General features: G+C 47.8%; 3 protein-coding genes and 1 long non-coding RNA gene across 4 annotated transcripts; 2 read left to right on the top strand and 2 right to left on the bottom strand.

The window, feature by feature from the left end:
- LOC111069969 (DDB1- and CUL4-associated factor 10 homolog) lies at nucleotides 1-2,484 on the bottom strand. The gene is made up of 3 exons (XM_022360247.2): nucleotides 1,933-2,484; nucleotides 1,453-1,822; nucleotides 1-1,387 (listed from the first exon to the last, which is right to left on the bottom strand). The coding sequence occupies exons 1-3, from the start codon at nucleotides 2,223-2,225 to the stop codon at nucleotides 170-172; spliced, it is 1,881 nt and encodes a 626-aa protein (XP_022215939.2). The 5' UTR covers nucleotides 2,226-2,484; the 3' UTR covers nucleotides 1-169.
- Nucleotides 2,485-2,508: 24 nt separating this feature from the next.
- On the top strand, nucleotides 2,509-8,447 carry LOC111069946 (fibrous sheath CABYR-binding protein). Its single transcript, XM_022360203.2, has 7 exons — nucleotides 2,509-2,884; nucleotides 2,937-3,083; nucleotides 3,141-3,364; nucleotides 3,428-7,349; nucleotides 7,527-7,598; nucleotides 7,672-8,154; nucleotides 8,306-8,447. Exons 1-4 carry the CDS (start codon nucleotides 2,705-2,707, stop codon nucleotides 6,591-6,593), a joined length of 3,717 nt encoding a protein of 1,238 aa, XP_022215895.2. The 5' UTR covers nucleotides 2,509-2,704; the 3' UTR covers nucleotides 6,594-7,349; nucleotides 7,527-7,598; nucleotides 7,672-8,154; nucleotides 8,306-8,447.
- A 479-nt stretch (nucleotides 8,448-8,926) lies between these two features.
- Nucleotides 8,927-14,967, bottom strand: LOC111069979 (neural Wiskott-Aldrich syndrome protein). The gene is made up of 6 exons (XM_022360259.2): nucleotides 14,784-14,967; nucleotides 11,077-11,304; nucleotides 10,343-11,011; nucleotides 10,095-10,268; nucleotides 9,810-10,019; nucleotides 8,927-9,739 (listed from the first exon to the last, which is right to left on the bottom strand). Exons 1-6 carry the CDS (start codon nucleotides 14,919-14,921, stop codon nucleotides 9,485-9,487), a joined length of 1,674 nt encoding a protein of 557 aa, XP_022215951.2. The 5' UTR covers nucleotides 14,922-14,967; the 3' UTR covers nucleotides 8,927-9,484.
- Nucleotides 14,968-17,378: 2,411 nt separating this feature from the next.
- Nucleotides 17,379-18,172, top strand: LOC111069993. Its single transcript, XR_002607308.2, has 2 exons — nucleotides 17,379-17,644; nucleotides 17,767-18,172. It is a non-coding gene; the product is annotated as an uncharacterized LOC111069993 (long non-coding RNA).
- Nucleotides 18,173-18,592: the final 420 nt, after the last annotated feature.

Here is an 18,592-nt window from a genome sequence, read left to right as displayed (position 1 = left end):
TCGGTCCACCAACTTTCCATGTATTCTCAACAAGAGATCCCTGACGGGCGGGCGGTCAGGCAGGCAGGCAGCAGTCGAGACTACCGAACTAGTACATTAAATAAAAAAATGAGCAATTTACAAGTTTTGGGTGTGGTAAAAGTAAAAGGTAAAAGATAAAAGAGCACTCCTAGAGATTGGGCCGATACCAGGTGACCTCCCCACTGTTGCAGCCTGTGACGAGCAGGGGCTCCCGAGGGCTGAATTTGGCGCAGAGCACCACATCCTGATGCTCCGTGATGTGTGCCAGCTCCACCAGTTGGCGTGGACTCTGCTTCACCTCGTCAAACGTCTTGTAGCTGGGATAGTCGCAGCAGTCGGCGCTGTAGCCCAAGAGGCGCACGCCATTGCCGTAGGGGGAGCAGATGATGCGACCGTCGGCGGAGAAGCCCGGCTCCTTGATGAAGCCCGGCTTGGTGTTTGTCTCGGAGGCATAGTACAGCAGCTTCCTGGCATTCACCAGTATGGAATGGCCATTCGATTTCAGTTCTGGGGCCGTGGTGGCCATAAATGGGATTAAGCGACGCGCTCTGATCTCCACGCCTACTCTGGTCCCGTTGCTGTTGGTGGTGTTGGTGGTGTTGCTGCTGGTGTTGCTCCTGCTGTTGCTGTTGCTGCTGCCTCCTGCAAGCACTCCCTCAATGTTGGTGATGCCATAGCTGGACGGGCGTTGGCTTGCGGCCGCCGCCGCTGCCGCCTGGCGCAATGGTAAGACTCCACTGCTTATGGCATACACAAAATTATATCCACTCACTTGATTGTTCGCCTCACGCGCCCGATTCTGGCGGGTGGCGCGCTCCTGGACGGTTACCTCTGCTGCCCAGATGTCGGGTATAAAGCTTTCGGGTCGTTCATGCAGATGCCGTGCGTTGGCCGCGGTGCCACCACGGCCGGAAGTCGGATTATAGCGGAATACCTGCATGCCGCGAGTGATGCGGCGTGTCGGTCGCGTCGAAGTCCCTTCTGAGGCGCCGCCCCCCTCCTGAGCGGCTGGAGGAGTCTCCGACGTACTGGCTGCACGGCCGGACGTGAAGGATAGGTGGCGTCTCTTTATTTTGGTCGTCACCCCCTCGTCCTCCTGCTCAGAGTCAGCCGTGGGCGCCTCCTCGTTGATGTCGTGTATGCAGGTCCACTCGCTCTGCTCGTCGCAGCTCACATTGCGCGTGAGCATGCAGCGGCAGTGTGGATGAATCTGTAGGGCCATTATCATCTCGGCGTCGTTCTGGTCGGGAAAATCTGTGACCAGCTCCACGCGGTTCTTCTTCTGGCGCCGCGAGAACACATGATCGTATTTGGCCGCCTGTGGGATGTACTGATCGCCCAGCTGCATGAGGCGGTAGATGCCCGGCTGGAAATGCAACAAAATGTGGTCTCAAGGGTAGTCTCCCATCAATCGGCCTGCTCCGCACTCACTCTGAAGCCACTGAGGTCCTTGTGCAGTGTGGTCAAGTCCAGGTGATGGATGATCATGATGTAGCCACCGCTGGTGCACAACACCAGCTTGTCGCCCGTCGGAGAGATGCGGCATCTCATGAGGCCGCTGGCATGGAACACACGCTGCGAGATGAGGCCCTGTTCCGTGTGCGAGGCAATGTCCCAGGTGAAGATGCTGCCGTCGAAGCCGGAGCTGACGAGCAGCTTGTCCTTGGACGAGTACTCGATGTTCTTCACCCAATTGGAATGGCCGTGCAAGACACGAAGCTTTTCGCGCATGTTGCGCAAGTCCCACAGTGCGACGGTAAAGTCGTCCGAGCCCGTGGCAAAGAGGCGCTCGTCGAAGAACCTAAGACAGTGCAGTGTAAGTGGGAGTGGGAGTGTGTGTGTGTGCGTGTGTGTGGCAGTGGAGTGCCTCTGTTTGCATGTGGTGTATGTGGTGTGTCTGTGTATACTCACTTGATGCAGTTGACGCTGTCGGTATGGGCGTCGGGTACCTTGACGATTTCCTTCTGTGTGATGGCATCGAAAACCAAGACGCACTTGCGCTCGGTGGCGGCCACCAGCACATTGCCATCGGCATTGAATTCCAAATTGAAAATCGCCCCCGTGTGGCGTCCGGCCTCGTCGGGACGCAGATTGGCATGGTAGCTATTGAACATGTTCATTGTGGTGTATATGCGGCGCATCACAAAGTCCTCGTCGCCCCACGACCGAAAGCCACTCTCCCGGCGACTTAGATATTGCTCCATAGTTACAACTCACATGCAAGGAACAAACAACAAATTAAATAAAATTGTTGGAAAACAATCGACAATCTTCAGCCCAACAATTCTGGGTACGGGTAGTACTTGGCGTGGCCGATGGGTGGCGCTTTCTGTTTACGATTTGGCGACGAGGGATGCGACGCCAGTTCGTGATGTACCAAAAATATAATTGCGAAAAACTAAATCCACTCGGGCAGATTGCTATATATATAGCAGCATTTGATTGGAAATATCCCTTGTGCTCTAGGAAATATTTCACTCTTAAATATTTTGTCAACTTTAACGCAAAATCAATAGCCTGGTTCCCTGTGGAACTGAACTAGAACCGTTGTTCTGAACCACCATGTTTCCGTGAAATAAACAAAAAACGAGAATTTTACTGCAAAAAATGAAGCAATTAACGATAAAGTGCTGTCGTTTTTGATCCACAATTACGAGTGAATATATTTAAAGCGGGTGCCAACATGGAGAGGTTTGCATTTAAGATCGATGCAGCGCTCAGAGCGAATCTGTACAAGATCTGCCGTCTCTGCGGCATCGATAATCCAGGCAAGGTGGAAATTCTGCCGCCCAATGAGGCCAATATTATAGACCTGGACGATCCAAGTTTATCCCAAAAGGTGTTCGAGCTGGTTGGCTTTACGGTAGGTCTAGACACGCCCAGTTTTTGGTTCGATTAAACAACGCCCTTTGCAGGTGACACTCGACGACAAAATGCCGCAGACAATGTGCAGCCTTTGCGTGGATAAAATCAATGATTTTTACGAGTTTAGGGAAATGTGCTATGCCACGAACAAGCAGACGCGCAACCTGCTGGGCCTCAAGCAGCTGGAGCCCCTCAAGGTGAGTGCATTCTTACGAATAAATGGGATCTTGAGAGTAAATGGCTTTTTGTCGCAGCTCGTGGGCAGCCAGCCCATGGTAAAGGCAGAACCGCAGGCGACGACTGGGAAGCGCGGACGAAAACGCAAGACGGACGAGAGCTTTTTGAAAGCCAAGATCCCCGAAATGCCAGAGGTAAAAAAGGAGCCCATGGCCTGGCGCAAGAAGCAGCGACTGCAGCAGACGCAGACTCTGCAGCAACAGCAGCAGCAGCTGCTGGTAACCAAAACGGAGCCAGAAATGTATAGTGAATATCCAATTATCCGAACAATTATCTTATTAACCATTTGATGCTCGCCCCACAGCAAGGACGAGCCCATGGATCCGGAAAACCGTCTCCGGCTGCCAGGGAAAAAGGGCCGCAAGGCGATATGCAGTGTCTGTGGCGAAAAGTTCGCCAGCAAGGATCTGGCCGATGAGCATAAAAGCGTGGTGCATGTACCCTCAATACCGCGCTACATTTGCAACGCCTGCAATCAGACGCATCACAACCCGAGCGACATTCGGGCCCATCAGCTCTGGCACAAATTGTCCAAGACGCCCTACAAGTGTCCGCTGTGCGACTCGAATGTGGCCAACAACTACGCCTTTACCCGCCACCTGCGAGAGCACACGCCACAGACACCCGTTCAGCTGCTCGTCCTCGACCGGGAGTGTCCACTGTGCAAGAAAACGTTCATCACAAACTTCTTCTACAACACCCATCGCTGTGCCATACGCAAGCGCAAGTGTGGCGGCTGCAACCGGACCCTCAACACGGAGGTGGCCTTCATGCGGCATGCCCCCGTCTGCGCAAAGATCTACCTTAATCACTCGAAGCACATTTTGCCCGAGGCAGCCAACACCGAATCACTGATGTGCATTAAGAACGAGGTGGAGGAGGTGGATACGCCCAGCTCTGGTGCGCCTGCCTCTGCTATACCGCCGGACTTTGTGCTGAACGAGGACATGCAGCCGGTTGTGGTGATCGAGCGCCTGGCCTCTCCCCTGCTGCGAGCCTCGGCAGAGCCGCAAAATATGCTGGGAGCCAGCAAGAGCAAAAATAGCGACAGAGTTTCCTCAAAGAATTATTTGAAGCGCGTCGACCAGCTGCTGAAGAACACAATGAGCACGTTGGTCAGCATCAAGCACGAGCCAGAGGTGCACATAAATGACACGATGCCGGCAGCCACAGTGCAGCCGGAAAGTGAACCGGAGGAGCAAGAACCGCCCAGCTTCAGCGATTTCCATGCAGCCAACGATGACAGCGATGAGGAGGAGGCGGATGCTGCGGAACCTGATACAATGGCTGCCAGCATAGACGACAATGTGCCCAGTGTATCGGTGAAGCAGGAGCCTCGCGATGAGGCCTACGAAAAGCAGTCGCCAGCTAAACAGGAGCCGCTGAAGCTTAAGCTGAAAATCACCAACAATCATGGCAAGCTGAACTCCTCGCTGATAGATGACCTCGACGAGGCGGGGCAGAGCAAGAGCAGCAAGAAGAAAAAGAAGCGCAAGCACAAGGAGCGGGAAAAGGAAGCCCAGAGCCAACCAAAGCCTCAGGATCCCACAATTGTTACCGTCAAACAGGAGCGCATAGACACCGATGATGTGCCCGACGCCAATCAGACGACAGATTTCCAGCCACAGGCCACTGTGATGACTAGCATTCCGATGTCCCATCTGGAGAGCAGCTTCAACGCCGACGACACAACGGAGCAGGACGAGGCAATGCCGCAGTGCCCGGAGTCCGAGGAAGATGTTAAACCCAATCGCATGGAACTCGATCGCCTCATGCAAATCACGCATGTCGCCAGCGGTGTGGACATTGCCGAGGAAGCCATGCCCATGCCCCTGGACAAGGCCGTTGAAGCTACGCCCGATGAGGCAATGCCCTCCGATAAGAGATTAAAGTCGCCGCCCAAGGCAAAAGCTGCCAAGCCAACTGCCCGTAAGAGTACTGGGGGGGCCACGCTCAGGCCGCCTCCAGCCGAAGAGTCACCTCGGCAGACGACAGCCTTGCTGCAGATTGTGGCCGTGGAAAGTGGAGAGGCCGTATCCTTCAACATGCCACCCGATGTTCGCATCAAGCCAGAGCCTCGTAATCGCGGCTATGATGACGACGAGCACGAGGACGAGCACACGCAGGAGATCAATCACAATGAGAAGATCGACGAGGAGAATGCCTACATAAACAGCCTAGACTTCAACAACATGACCGTGAAGCAGGAGAAGGACCTGGACATTTCCGATCCGACTGCAAATGACTCCCAGCCGGAGGCCATGCACCTGAGCCACAACGGCTTGGAGAGGGCCAGCGAGAGCGAGGACTCCGACGGCGAGGACAGTGCTTCTTCGGCCGATGAAGCCGAGGAAGCTATGGAGGAGGAGGAGGAGGGCGAGCGTATTTATCGCGAGATTGAATTGCCGTTACTAGAGCCTGAAATCGAAGGAGAAGCAGCCGCACAGCGGAGCGAAAATAAATCGGAAGAGTCCATGCAGGTGCAGGAGTCACAGTCGGAGAATCTGGAGCTAAGGAGGCCAATGGAAACTCAAGAGATAGTTGGCGGGGTAGAACTGCCAGCTGTGGAGATAGTGCAGCCACAGGAAACTCGCGCAGCAGATGCACCAGAGGAGATGCTGCAAGTATTTGGAGAGTTAAGTTCACTGCTAGAAGATTCCGGACTAATTGGGGAGGTAGATCCGCCGCAGGAAGCTCCCAAAGATGTTGAGCAGACACAACAGCCACTGGAAACTCCAGAATTACCTGCACAGGTTGAACCGCTACTGGAAACTCCGGAGGTGCTTGGACAGATAGACCCTTCGCGGGATATTCCGCAAATATTAAGTGTGCAGGAGCCAGTCAGTGCTTTTAATTTTGTAATAACCAACATCTGCAGCCAAGTAGCAGAGATTCCAGAAAGCGCTCCTGCGCAAAGTCAATTCCTCCCAAATGCTATCGCTCCCCCTCCGGATTCAGAGCCGCTGGATAAATCGGAGGAAACTGTGCGCGAGAGCAGCGATTGCCAAGCGGAGACCCTGCCAGAGATTACCCTCAATGCACCCAAAGACAATGAAACTCAGGCCCTGCCACTCAACTTCGAGGAAAGCAACTCCATCTGCGACGAGGAGCAGCAGAATGTGCTCAACCATCATCTGCTCTCCGAGCAGCAAGCACCACTCGATGGGAATGTGGAGCTGTCAGCCGAAGCTGAGGAGAAGATTTCGGCACCAGGGGAACAGGAACTGCGGGCACAACTCGTGGAGGCGGAGGGGGAGCTCCCTGGGCCGTCGGCGAGGCCAAACGAAGAGACTGAGAATCGCATCAATGAGCAGCAGCAGGAGATGGATCTGGAGGGCCAACGGCAGCCGCGCTGCCAGCTGGATGATGACTCGAACATCAACGAAATTGCCGAGAACAACAATAATGCCAACATTGAGCGCGAACTGCAGGACGATGCGCATGTGCCTCAGGGAAACGTTAGTCCTTAGAACATTACATATATGGAATTGGATGCTCTCAAGCCATCACACCATCTTGTTGCACTCCCAAGAAGCTGTACATATTAACAATATCCCACTGGAGGAGGAGGCCGAATGTGGCAAGGGAAACCATTTATACACACACATACATATACTAGTTTGTAGTCTATCGAACGGGCTAATCCACTTTATAAGCATAATTATTATTATGACGTTAGCTTTAAGTTAGAGATACAACAATTAATTATATAAATTATTGGCTTGCATACATGTAACAGTAGTAGATTTGTATTTTGATACAATACATAAATTGCACGAAAATTCACGATTAGTTCTGATTTATACGGAGGATCCCTTTTGAAAATTTGACAAATTTTATTATACCCACAAATTGTATTGATAAATAATTGAAACTGGTGAATCCTCTTCCTATTGGAGCCCCCCAAAATACAGTTGATTTTATATGTATATGTTTATGTCTTACATATTTTCTATTTATGAATAAAAGTGTACATGTTCGCTTCTTCTAAAACATATACACCAAATGCATGCTGCATCAATTCTAAGGATTCCAGTATTTGACAATCTTTGCAGCAAAGCTACTGGACCCTAGATGTCATTTTGATTTTACAACATTTTTTTTCCATCACATTTGGCTTGGAAACACAATTCAGCTCTTTGTGCTCGCTTTGTATATAACATTCAGTTCTACACTAGGAGTTGTACAGACAACATCTCAACGCTCAACATCTCTCGTTAATCCCTGTAAGTGAAAACCAAAAATAATAAAAATTAGTAATTAAATTCGATTGAACAAAAAACAGTGACACGAAATAGATTCGAAATCTGCATTACCTCAGAAAGTGTAACAACACCAACACTTAATATATCGTCGTCCATCATCGAACATTGTTCGCTTTTTAATTTATTTTCTGTTTTTAGACCCTCAATATATATCACAATTAGCACGATGAAGCGAATGATGTCTGGGATTTGGAATGGTGTCCACGCCTTGTTAGTATCTTCTGTTTCTAATTGCTTTTTATCCTTTTTTTATTTCTTCCAATTCTGATATTCGAATTTGCAGAATTGCTAAAGTGAGTAGTGGAGTGATCTGTGTGGAAAATGAGACAGTCGAAGAAGTTCCTATTCCGGAAGAAAATCAATCAGTCGAAGAAGTTCCTTTTCCGGAAGAAACTCAAATCCCTACTCTGATTCCAGACAAGAATTCAAACCCCGAGGGAGTGATCGCTGATGGGGAAAAGCCCGGGGACAATATCGTTAATGGAGAAAATCCCGAGGACAATAGCGAGGATGTGGAGATTCTGGATACGGAGAAGCCAATCGCAAACGAACAAGTGAACTCAATAGACGAAACATGTCTCTCAATCGTACATTATCCAGCTCCACCGCTTAACAATACGACGCAGGCGCCTATTAGAAAACAGGGAAAAAAAAGAAAATGGGAGCCAAGTTTGATCGAGAGCCCGTCAAAAAGAACCAAGATGTAAATCGAAAGGGCAGGACAGAAACAGTAGTATCCAAGAGGAGGAGCACTTCCCCTTGCTCGGTACGACACGTAAAACCCAAGCTACGCTACACCAGTTGGAGCATTACCAAGGGCAAGGGCTTCCATGTTGATCGACAGCCCTTGCCCTTGGTAAACCCAATTGGATTGTTCTTTAAATTTTACCTGGCAATTTTATTACGTTCGAAAATAGTGGCAGTGGAAGACCTATCCTACCGAAGGGATCAATCACAATGGAGGGATCGATTACAAGAGCAAAATAAGTTTATAAAATGAATTTTCTCTGTTAGATGTACACAACTTTATTACATAAATTATTGGCTTATATTTTAGTAGATGTAAGTAGTATGTATTCAGATACATAGATCGCACGAAACATCATTAGACATGCGGCGGCACATACAATACAATATTATTAATTCTGATCCATATAGATTTCTGGCGCTCATACAAGCTTATTGGTTTAGTAGTTTCGAAAAAGTTATGAAAATACATCGTTTAAATATTACATACAACACGCACACAGAAAGAAGGAAAACAAATGACTACGAATTTGCATTTTTGGGGGGACTTTTTAATTTTTAATTTTTGCAAACGTCCTGCTAGTATTTATGGAATTGGAATTAATTGTTGAGCAACTCGTTTTATATATTGAATTGAACCGTGGTATAAATCTACTAGTTTAAACATTAAACTTGCGGATGCTCGTACGTTTTTGGAACTGTTTTGGGTCTTAAGCACAGTGGATTTTAATTACATATTAGCATTTTCATGTGTTTATAGTTTTATAAAATATATATATGTATATATTCTGCTATATTCATTCAGTGTTAGGTTTTGCTCACTTTATCTATGGACAGCCCATCCGATAAAGTCGCAGTTAAAGTCAATTTCTGATGTATTCACAAAAGTCACAAAATTTGTTTGGATTTTGGTGTTCTCGTCGAGTTATTTTTGGCACTGATCAAAGTTTGCATTTCATTCATTTACATGCGTATATAGCTATGGTATATATGTATTATATATATCGTATTTAATTGAGCAGGTTTTATGGATATGCAAATGTGAATTGGAACAACCGAAAGCGGGCCACAATGCCGATAATACAGATACAGATACATATAATATAATATTAATCATCTGTTAGTACTTTTGTTGGTTTTGCGTTTGCATTTGCGTTGGCTATAAAATTAAATTAAAGAGGTATGGAAATTCACTAAACAGTATTTACAGGGATTTATCATCCATCGATCCATCCATCCGTCCAACGATAAACCAAAATGCCAAAAGCACATATTGAATTATTGCTTATATTTGGAATAGTGTCTGCCACATAAATCGTGTGTCATCTGCTGCTCAGCTAGTCTGCTGCCTAGTCCCACTCGCCGTCGTTGTCCGTGGAGTCGCTCTCGTCATCCGAGTGCATGACATGGACGCGTGCCGCCAGTGCCCGGCGCAAAGCATCGGCCAGGGCATCGGTGCCCCCTTCGCCACCATCGCTGCTGATGCGTTGGCTGCCCAGCTCCCGTTCAGCGGCCGGCTTCAGTTCAATGCCCATACGTATCTCAGTCATCAGATCGCTGCGCGAGTCGGCGCTGCCAGTGCTCAGAGCAGCCGCATCCACTTTCTGTCAGAGAAGAGGTCAAAATAGGGTTATCCTCTCAAATCTCCAGTGGTTTTATCCGCACTTTACTCACCTTCAATTGTGTTCCCTTGCGAATGGCGTCCATCAGGGCATTGTGGGAGTCCGGAGGCGCTGCCGCTGCCGCCGCTGCTGGGGCCGGGGCTCGTTTGGCTGCTTGGTTAGGTGCTTGTGTGGTCGTGATAATGGGTATCTCTCCAGTAGGCATTGGCGGGGGTGGTGGTGGTGGCGCCGCTGCTGGTGGTGGCGGCGGTGGTGGAGGCGGCTGCAGTGGAAAACAAAAACATTAAAAAACATTAATAAATGTCTCAGCCAGTGGTTGTGTCTTTGGGCTGCTTACCGCTACAGCGGGTGCGCTGACGGGTGGCGGCGGTGGTGGAGCACTGCCGATGGGTGGTGGCCGACTGGGTGGTGGAGGTGCACGCGTGGCACCCGGCACCGTTGTGGGCACTGGGGGCGGTGGCTGCCTGGCCGGCGGCGGAGGAGGCGCCGTTCTTTGGTTACCATTCTGCGACTGAGAGAACACAAACACAGAAGATGCTATAAGTAAACCGACTCTTGGGCTCCCTTTTCGTTCCCAGCACTCACATGATTATGGCGGCTCGGCACCGGGGGCGGCATGTGGGTTCCGCCCACTGGCGCTGGTTCCGTCGGGGATTTCTCACTCTCCTGCTTGACCGAGGCGAGGACATTGTTGCTCTGGATGAAGTCGTAGATGAAGGCGCGCGTGTCCCGATCCTTCAGCTCCATCTCCGAGACGCCCGCTTTCACAAAGATCTCGTTCAGCATCTCGTCGTCCTCGTTGCCCGTCAGATCGAAGCCCTTGTCCGCATCCCAGCCCACATGGCTGATGTGCACAAAGTTCGTCGGCTGGCTAATGTCCGCCTTGGTCACCTTGCGCTTCTTGTCCTTGCCCTGGCTGCCCAGGCCGAAGTTGCTCGACAGGAAGTTCTTCGTGGGCGCTGGCGTCAGTGTCACCGAATTGATTTTATTGTTGCGCAGCTGAACAGGCGCGCCGCTGTCCGTGGCCGACATGCCGCCGCCGCCGCCGCCACCGCCACCAGAGGACTGCATGGCCGGCGGACGCATTGGCTCGCGTGGCACTGGCGGCACTGGAGCATTGGGCGCCTGCTGACTCTTCTGGCGATTGCGCTTCTCCTGGCGCTTGCGATTGCGCGTCTCGATGGTGGCATCCACAATGCGGAAGAAAGCGTCGCACTCCTCCTCGGAGACAAAGTTCAGGCCCACATGACCATCCTGCCGAAGCACCAGATGAAAGGAGAATTAGCTGTGCATTTGTGCAGATTTTCTGGCACACTTACGCTGCCCTCAAAGGTGAGCAAAAAGGGTCGCGACTTGACAATCTGCATGCCATCGTAGACCTCGTGCTCCCAGATGAGCTCGCTCTTGATCAGGCAGTAGGCCCGCAGGAAGTACGACCTTATGGCGCTGTCCTTCACGAAGCACACCACTCCCGTGTGCTTCTTCTTCCAGTGCGAATGGGCATTGCCTTCGGTCTTGTATATCTGCACAACGGCCGTGTTGAGTGTCTGAAAGTGGATCAAAAGCAAGAGATTGCGTTACCATCATCGATAAACAGATAGAAAGGCCTCTTGCCTGTCCCCTGGGGCGATTATCTAATCGCGAGCCCCCCCAAAACAAAAGAAGTAACACCTTCAGTTTGCGCCTCATTTGAATGCAACGTCTAAAACTGTGAACACTGTGAACTGTCGCGTTCGAGTTGAAAAACCCATCTGACTTTCGGTTTCGCTGCCACCAGCCACCAGCCACCAGCCAGCTAGCCAGTCAGCTAGCCAGCCACTCTATGGCCCTACGCAAGAGTATCGCTCATTTGAATACCGATTAGCCATCAATCCCCATGGATCCCATCATCGTTTGGCATGGACAGCACGTAGCTCCATTTGATGGCTCTACTCCCCGCACAGAGCCAGAGAGCGAGACAGTTGCCAATAGTCTAGCCAAGACCTCTCCATAGAGTGCAACGGAAATGCATAATGTGGCTGGCTGTTGGGCTATTGGATTGAAGACATAATCGTTGAGGCATTGAGGCTTTGAGGCAGGAAATGCTGGCGACAGGAGGTGCTAGGCCACAGAATTGCCGCATTTGAGACCCTTTGCCAAAAGAATACTAGACAAAGCACAGATTGGCGCCAGAAAAGTCAAGGCCCAAGCCCCCCCAGTCTCGTAGGTTCTTTTCTCGAGGCAAGGCAAAGCCTCTTTCCCTCTCATTGATTGATAAAATTGTGTGATTTGTGGCAATAACATTTGACATTTGCCATGGCCCCCAGCTCTGGCCTTGAGGGCACTTTCTGCTAATTGATTCCGCCCTGGGCAGTGCTCCAAAAGTTTTACGTGCTGCTGTTTCACTGGAAGCACTGCCTGGCCTGCCTGCACTGGCAATCCAAAATTATCAATTAATGAGAGCATTAGAATGCCAGAGAGCTGTTTGATGGCTTGCGACCTTTGCTGCAAATTGCTGCTCGTGGAGATGGGGGATTATGTGAAATGTGAATGTGAAAATGAATGCTTTCCAACCCACATCCAGCACACACACACACAAGTATCTGTATCTGTATCTACGAACAAGTGCAAAAGTGTGAAATACATTTGAATTTTTATTGATGGCTTAGCAGCAGCCTCTGCCACAGCCTCTCTGTCTTTGTATCTGTATCTGCATCTGTGTGTGTCTTTGGACATACATAAGTAGCGCTTGTAAACAAACAAAAAATGATGTCTTGCCTTCTATGTAAAGGCTGGCTGTTTCTTTTTAAAAGCATAAAAATCGATGCCAGCAACCGCAACAAAAAACACAACTGTCCATTGCCACTGAACTCTGGCCAAGACGAAGGGGGGTAAAGCGGTACGGGTGCAAAGGGGTAGGGTACTTTAAAACGGGGCAATGCCGAGCATTAACCCATATGAGACCAAAGCTGCAAAATACTCGTACATTTATATGCTCAAAGGCACTGCAGACTCGGGGGACGGGACGGGGCGGGAAGGGCTATACGTGTACTCGTAAATGGTTCCATGCACTAAACAAATCGGTTGGAAGTATACTCTTTCATAGGGCCATTATCAATTTGAGCCTCAGTTTGCCAACCACCAAAGAGAGAAGAGAATCTTGATTGTTCGATGGTTTCGATCTGTCCGCCTGTTGCACAGACTTTGGGTGTTGCTTATGGCAGAATGTACATACTCTCCCCGGAAAATGGAGAGGGTAGGCACGCATGCTTTGCCTGTCGCTGAATACATTTCGTAGCACATAATTTAATCTTACAAGACCTAACAGAATTTTACTCAGCTATAATTTAGGGAATTTAGACACAAGTCGAACATCCATAGCTTTATTACTGTAATAAGTGACAAACCAGCACTCAAGGGTATTTGCATCCTCGATCATCAAATAGAGTATTTTTCTTTTTGTATACCACGTTGTTTTGTGGTTATTTATTAATGCAAATATTTATTTTTAGGTCTTAATAAATAAAGTGCGTGTTTCCTGGGCTATTTTTAGTATTTTATACATAAAAGTTTTCTCAATGGTGATTCAAATAAACAGAAAACTTCGTCTAAACAATCTCTTATGTATTTGGAATACATAAAAAATTATCGCAAACCCCGCGAACTATCTTTAATAACTACAACTAAGGTAGAGGCCGCAGCAAAATTTAAAATGTAGTATGTCCATCAATTAGAAAGTCCGGCTTTTGGGATATGTGCAAAAATGTGCGTTAAAAGGCGAGCAAAATGTTGCGACAAATGATGGCCATAACAACGAGCCAGTCCCCAGTCCCCTCTGCTCCCCTTGCAGCTAGTTAAGCTGCAGCGTTTCGTGTTATCAAACGATCAATGAATGGAGCCACAAACGACTATGTCATCAACCCAATATATAAACTAAACAAGAGAGTAAGTAGTGCAGTCCCCTCCCCCTGCCCTGTCCACTTTTGGACAAGTTCAGATGCAATTTTCCCAATGTTTTGTCAATGGAAAGTTGGTTTTGAAAATTGGAAACTATCAAAGCGTGGAATTACAATGCGAAAATGAGCAATGTTTTTCGTGTTGAGCACACACCATAATTATCCGCATAACAGTGCACGTTAATGGTTGAAAATATTTCAAAGTTTTCCTTTGAGGTGGAGTTCTTATCGGGGGGCTAGGCATTGGCCAGTGCTTCAGCGGATGGATTGATAAGATATGGGAGCCCAACTGAACGAACGCCCGTTCGTTATCGCCCGGGAACTCATGAGCAGTCAGCAATGAGCAATCTTTTGCGACTTTTTGGTTTCTCTTTCACTTAGCCCCAAGAAAATTGGCCAATGAAAATCAAATAAAATAACGAAAAACATCTGCCAATGGTCTTTGAAAGCTACTTTAAAGTAGTTTCTACTGATTAAAGTTCAGATAAATGGAGTTTTAGGAACAATTAAAACATTGTAGAGATTCTTTGGGAGCTGTTTCTAAAATAAAGGCGCGATTCTTAGTCAACTAAAAATGGGTGCAAATCAATAGTGAAGCATTTATATAGAAAAAGAGTTATCAGAGCTGATAAAAAGACCCAGTCGATGATAAGTAAATATAGTATATGTATAATCAGCAATAGCTCATAAAATAGAACCACACTAAAACAAAGTAAGGGACACAGTGATGAGTCTATTGAATTTCTGCCCGTTTTTTTTTTGGAAAGGTGAAAATGGGTTATTAAGCCAACACAGCTGTGCCCCGATATAGGGTTACAAAGGTTGGTTCTGAGAAGCATTCAGATTATGGCACATGACCCTCGTGGAATGGGCGACACTTGAGCCGCAGGAAGTGCTTCATCAAGCTCAATGGCTAAGCCGCTGAGAGAGACAGAGACAGAGAGAGATAACCACCGAAAGTGAGAGGAAGAGGAGGGGTGCTATACTCTGTCATTGCTTAATTATTAATCACATAGGTATGTGCATACATACATACATATGTACATATGTGTGTACGCATTATTCATCAAAAGCCAAAGCCACTCACTCACCTGACACTTTCTCCCGAGCATCTTGAAGACGGCCTCGTTCTCCTCCGGATTGAGCATCGTGCTGCTGGCATTGAGCTTGGGTCGAGACAGCGCTGCTGCCTGCTGGCCGTCCTGCGACGTCCTCATGTTGCTGCTCATTGATGCGACAGCTGCCCCGCTGGCCTGCCCTGCTGCTGCTGCTGCTGGTGGCTGCTGGATGGCCAAGGATGACCTGGTTTAGCTGGATAGATGGAACACACACACACACATTTCATTTCATTTACATTTCATTTATGGGAGGGCGAAAACAATACGCAAATAACGGCTGCGGGGCAGCAGCCACCGCTGGCTACTTGTCAACGGATCGGATGAATAAAGGGCACACAAAACAAAACAAAACGAAACAATACGAGACATAATTTTAATTTAATCATCAAATCACGCACACAGAGAGCTGGAGAGGGCGGAGGAAGAGCGCTGCTGATCTGCAGATGAGGTTGAAGCCCAAAAAAACGGTGGAGGCGCCCGGAGACGTCGATAACAATACGAATGCACAGTTATTGCGAAAAGACCAACAACTGGATTTGTCGCCCCATTCAAATGAAATATGAATAGTGGAAAATAAAAACACGGAGCAAGAGCGCGACCAAGTCGCGACGATGACAGCGACTGCGGCCACGGGCTATGCTATGACGACGATGGGCTGTAACAATCGCTGCTGCTCGAGTGGTTGAGTCACAGGTCTGCGAGTCAGCCACAGCCACACTCACAGCCACAACAAGCAGCTGCCTACCGCTTGGTTGGGCCATGCCATTGCTAAATGTGCTCTTATCTTTGGCAAAACCACTGATTAGGTTTGCGCATGTATCCGAAACTCCTGTGACCTGCTGCTGTGTGTGTTTATCGCAAGGTGCGTGAGCCAAAGTAAATGTTTCATGGAAAATGAAGCCACAAACACCGACCAGAATCAGACTCTCTGGAAAAGAGCTAATGCTAGGCACCAACACCTGTCCGCTCTCCAGGTGGGGTCGAAATTTAAATAGCTGAAGCAGCGCTGGCGCTCGCTCAAGGTCTTTCAGCGCTGCCGTCGCGCCGCGCCTCGCCTCGCCCTTCCACATCGTCTGTGCCCCCACCGACTGCTTTATGATGGGCTCTGTCTGTGTTTCGCATATGCACTTTAACAATCCATTGATTTTTTGCGCTTATTTTTATGCACTTTTTTTTACGGATTTTCATTTTTTGACTACGCACCACACACACACTCTCGTTTGCACTCGCTGCGGTTCGGTGCGGAGACTTGTATCGCCTTGAGGGTGATGCACATTTATTGCCAACTGTTTCGCGTCGTCTGCTGCATTGTAGAATTGTCGCCAGACGTTTCAGCACAAAAATAATCGTATATTTTTTTGTTTTTTGTTTATTTGGCACTGCCCCAGTGTGACCGCGGACTTACCGACAAAATATATCGTCTGACCCGCGGAAATATGCCCAACATATAATGTGACCGCACAAAAGTATTTTCTGAAAATACCGCATACCAGACGTCTCGTGTAGTGTCAAATGTAGCAAAAATGTAAAAGTCAGTTGTAAAAAGCACAATTTTGAATTTGAATTCCAGCCAAATTTTAGATCTATGAAATGCAAAAACATTCACTTTGCACTTGCTTAATTATGTGAATGAACTATTGAATAAAACAACATCAGTGAAAAGAATTGAATACATATAACCAAAGATTCTGACCACAAGATTGAGTATAAGGAAATGCATACATTTGTGAATAGCTTCTAGACTCTTGGAGTTGTTCCAACGCTGCCATCCGTTGCCCCGCAACAAGTGCTCAAGGAAAGCTTTCACTTTCGCTTTCGCTTCTCTCGTGCTCCAAATTGGATTTTGTGCTGCTTGTTTTTGCTCCTTGCTCGGTGGTTTTTCTGCTTTGCTCTGCAATTATAGCTGATGGCGCTCCTGGTGGCCCCCACTCTGAGCGGGGGACAAATTGTCTTCGTGGCATGTGGCATGTCTTCGTGGACTGGACCGAGGCATGTGTGCCAAGCTGGCACAGCTGATAATTGCAGTAGCAGTGCCACTGCCTCCTGCAATAAAAGTCACAATGACGACAGCTCACGACACATGGCCATGCCCTGCTCCGTGCCCTACACCGCTCCCAGGAGTCTCCTACCGTGAGTGTGATTGACTGCCGGCGGGCCTTCTCATGTACATACATATGTACATATGTATACATATATCGTGTCTGCCGGGGCAGTACCGTGTAGGTATTGTTGAATTCAATTTGCTGTAAATGTATTGTTGGGCCGGCTTGTGGTCGCCTCTGTTGCCTTTGGTTACAGCTCATTAGCAGCAGCAGCCCACAACAAAAGCAAACGCTGATAAAGCTTTCGGTTACTTTGTAAATTTCAACTCCTGCGATCGCATTCAGTACAGTGAATGCTGGCTAAAGTGGCTCAAACATCGAGAAGAAATATCTCTGTACATACAATGGGAGCAAGCCTATTTTCTTTACTCAATTATTTGGCATTTTGAGGAAATTTTATTAAGAACGCTAATGTGAAATTCCGAATTATGATTTATTATTTATCAGATTTTTTTTTAGCTGAACTCAGACGAATAATTTCATGATGTTGAGATCTGATATCCAATAGAATCAGATACACAGACATACGGAAAACATTAGCTCATGCAGTTATTGGATTACGTGATATAGTCATCCGATTTGTCATCTGTCATAAACAGGTTCTGTTTTTTTTTATTTCAAAGTAGGCTATCCAGTTTATGGTTACACGAGGACTTGGAATATGATTTTCGAAAACATTTGAGTACATCTTACACATTCGTAGGGAACACACGTGATACGTTACACTAAACTGTAAGTTAAAAACAATTACATATTGTTGCAATAAAATTAAAAATTAAATTAATTAAATAAAATAAAATAAATTAAATAGTGCAATTAAAAACTTTCACTTATTGTTGATTTTGGACGTTTAGTGAATGGCGCCGGCTCGATGTCCCAAACGACCAACAAATGCATATTTAATGTGGATGAACACTTTAGGACGTCGTCGCATCAAGATGCTACATCCCCAATACAACTTCACCCAAACCGCCAAAAAAGGCAGTGATCTATGGGCGAAGATGTGCGCGTACGATAAATCTATGTGGCAAACATATGCGTCCGTGGCAATGATTCAATATAAAGCAAGGCTGAGCGCTTGGAAGTCCCAACAAGCTCAAATGAAGTCGTGCACAGTCTCAGGTTGTCCCTCGTCTAAACAATGAAGCAGCAGCTATGCAGTCACAGTTCAATAGAAATTACAGACTACACTTTTTTAAAGAAATTTAATGTTTCGGATGTTATAAATTGAGAATATATACGCACATACATAGACAAAAATTCTATTCGAATTTTTAGCACTATCTTCAGCCTGTTTATTCAACTACGAGTGCATCTAAACGAATAGAATACAATGCACAAGCAACAATGACCCACTGGTTGAGTGTCCCTCACAATGGGGCTTAACTGTACACCTGAATAATGCCTACAGGCTGCGTGGTTGTATATATGTGTATGTGTGAAAGCTCAGGGCTCAGGACTCAGGGCTCAGGCTTTAATTGCCAACCGGCTGGGCGCTCTGTTTGTCTCGCCTTTCTGCTGCCAGTGTGCCTTCGCCTTCGCCTGTGCCTGTGCCTCCTTGGGCTCCCATGCCTCCTGGTTCTGGGGATGTGGATGTGGCTGTGGCTGTGGCTGTGGTTTGGATTTATGCTTGTTCTACATGCATGTTGTACAAACAATTTAGCTGTAACTGTAGCCCAC

Source organism: Drosophila obscura, unplaced genomic scaffold (genome assembly GCF_018151105.1).
Source record: "Drosophila obscura isolate BZ-5 IFL unplaced genomic scaffold, ASM1815110v1 contig_150, whole genome shotgun sequence".
NCBI classification, from domain to species: Eukaryota; Metazoa; Arthropoda; class Insecta; order Diptera; family Drosophilidae; genus Drosophila; species Drosophila obscura.
This window is presented reverse-complemented; position numbering and strand designations above follow the sequence as displayed.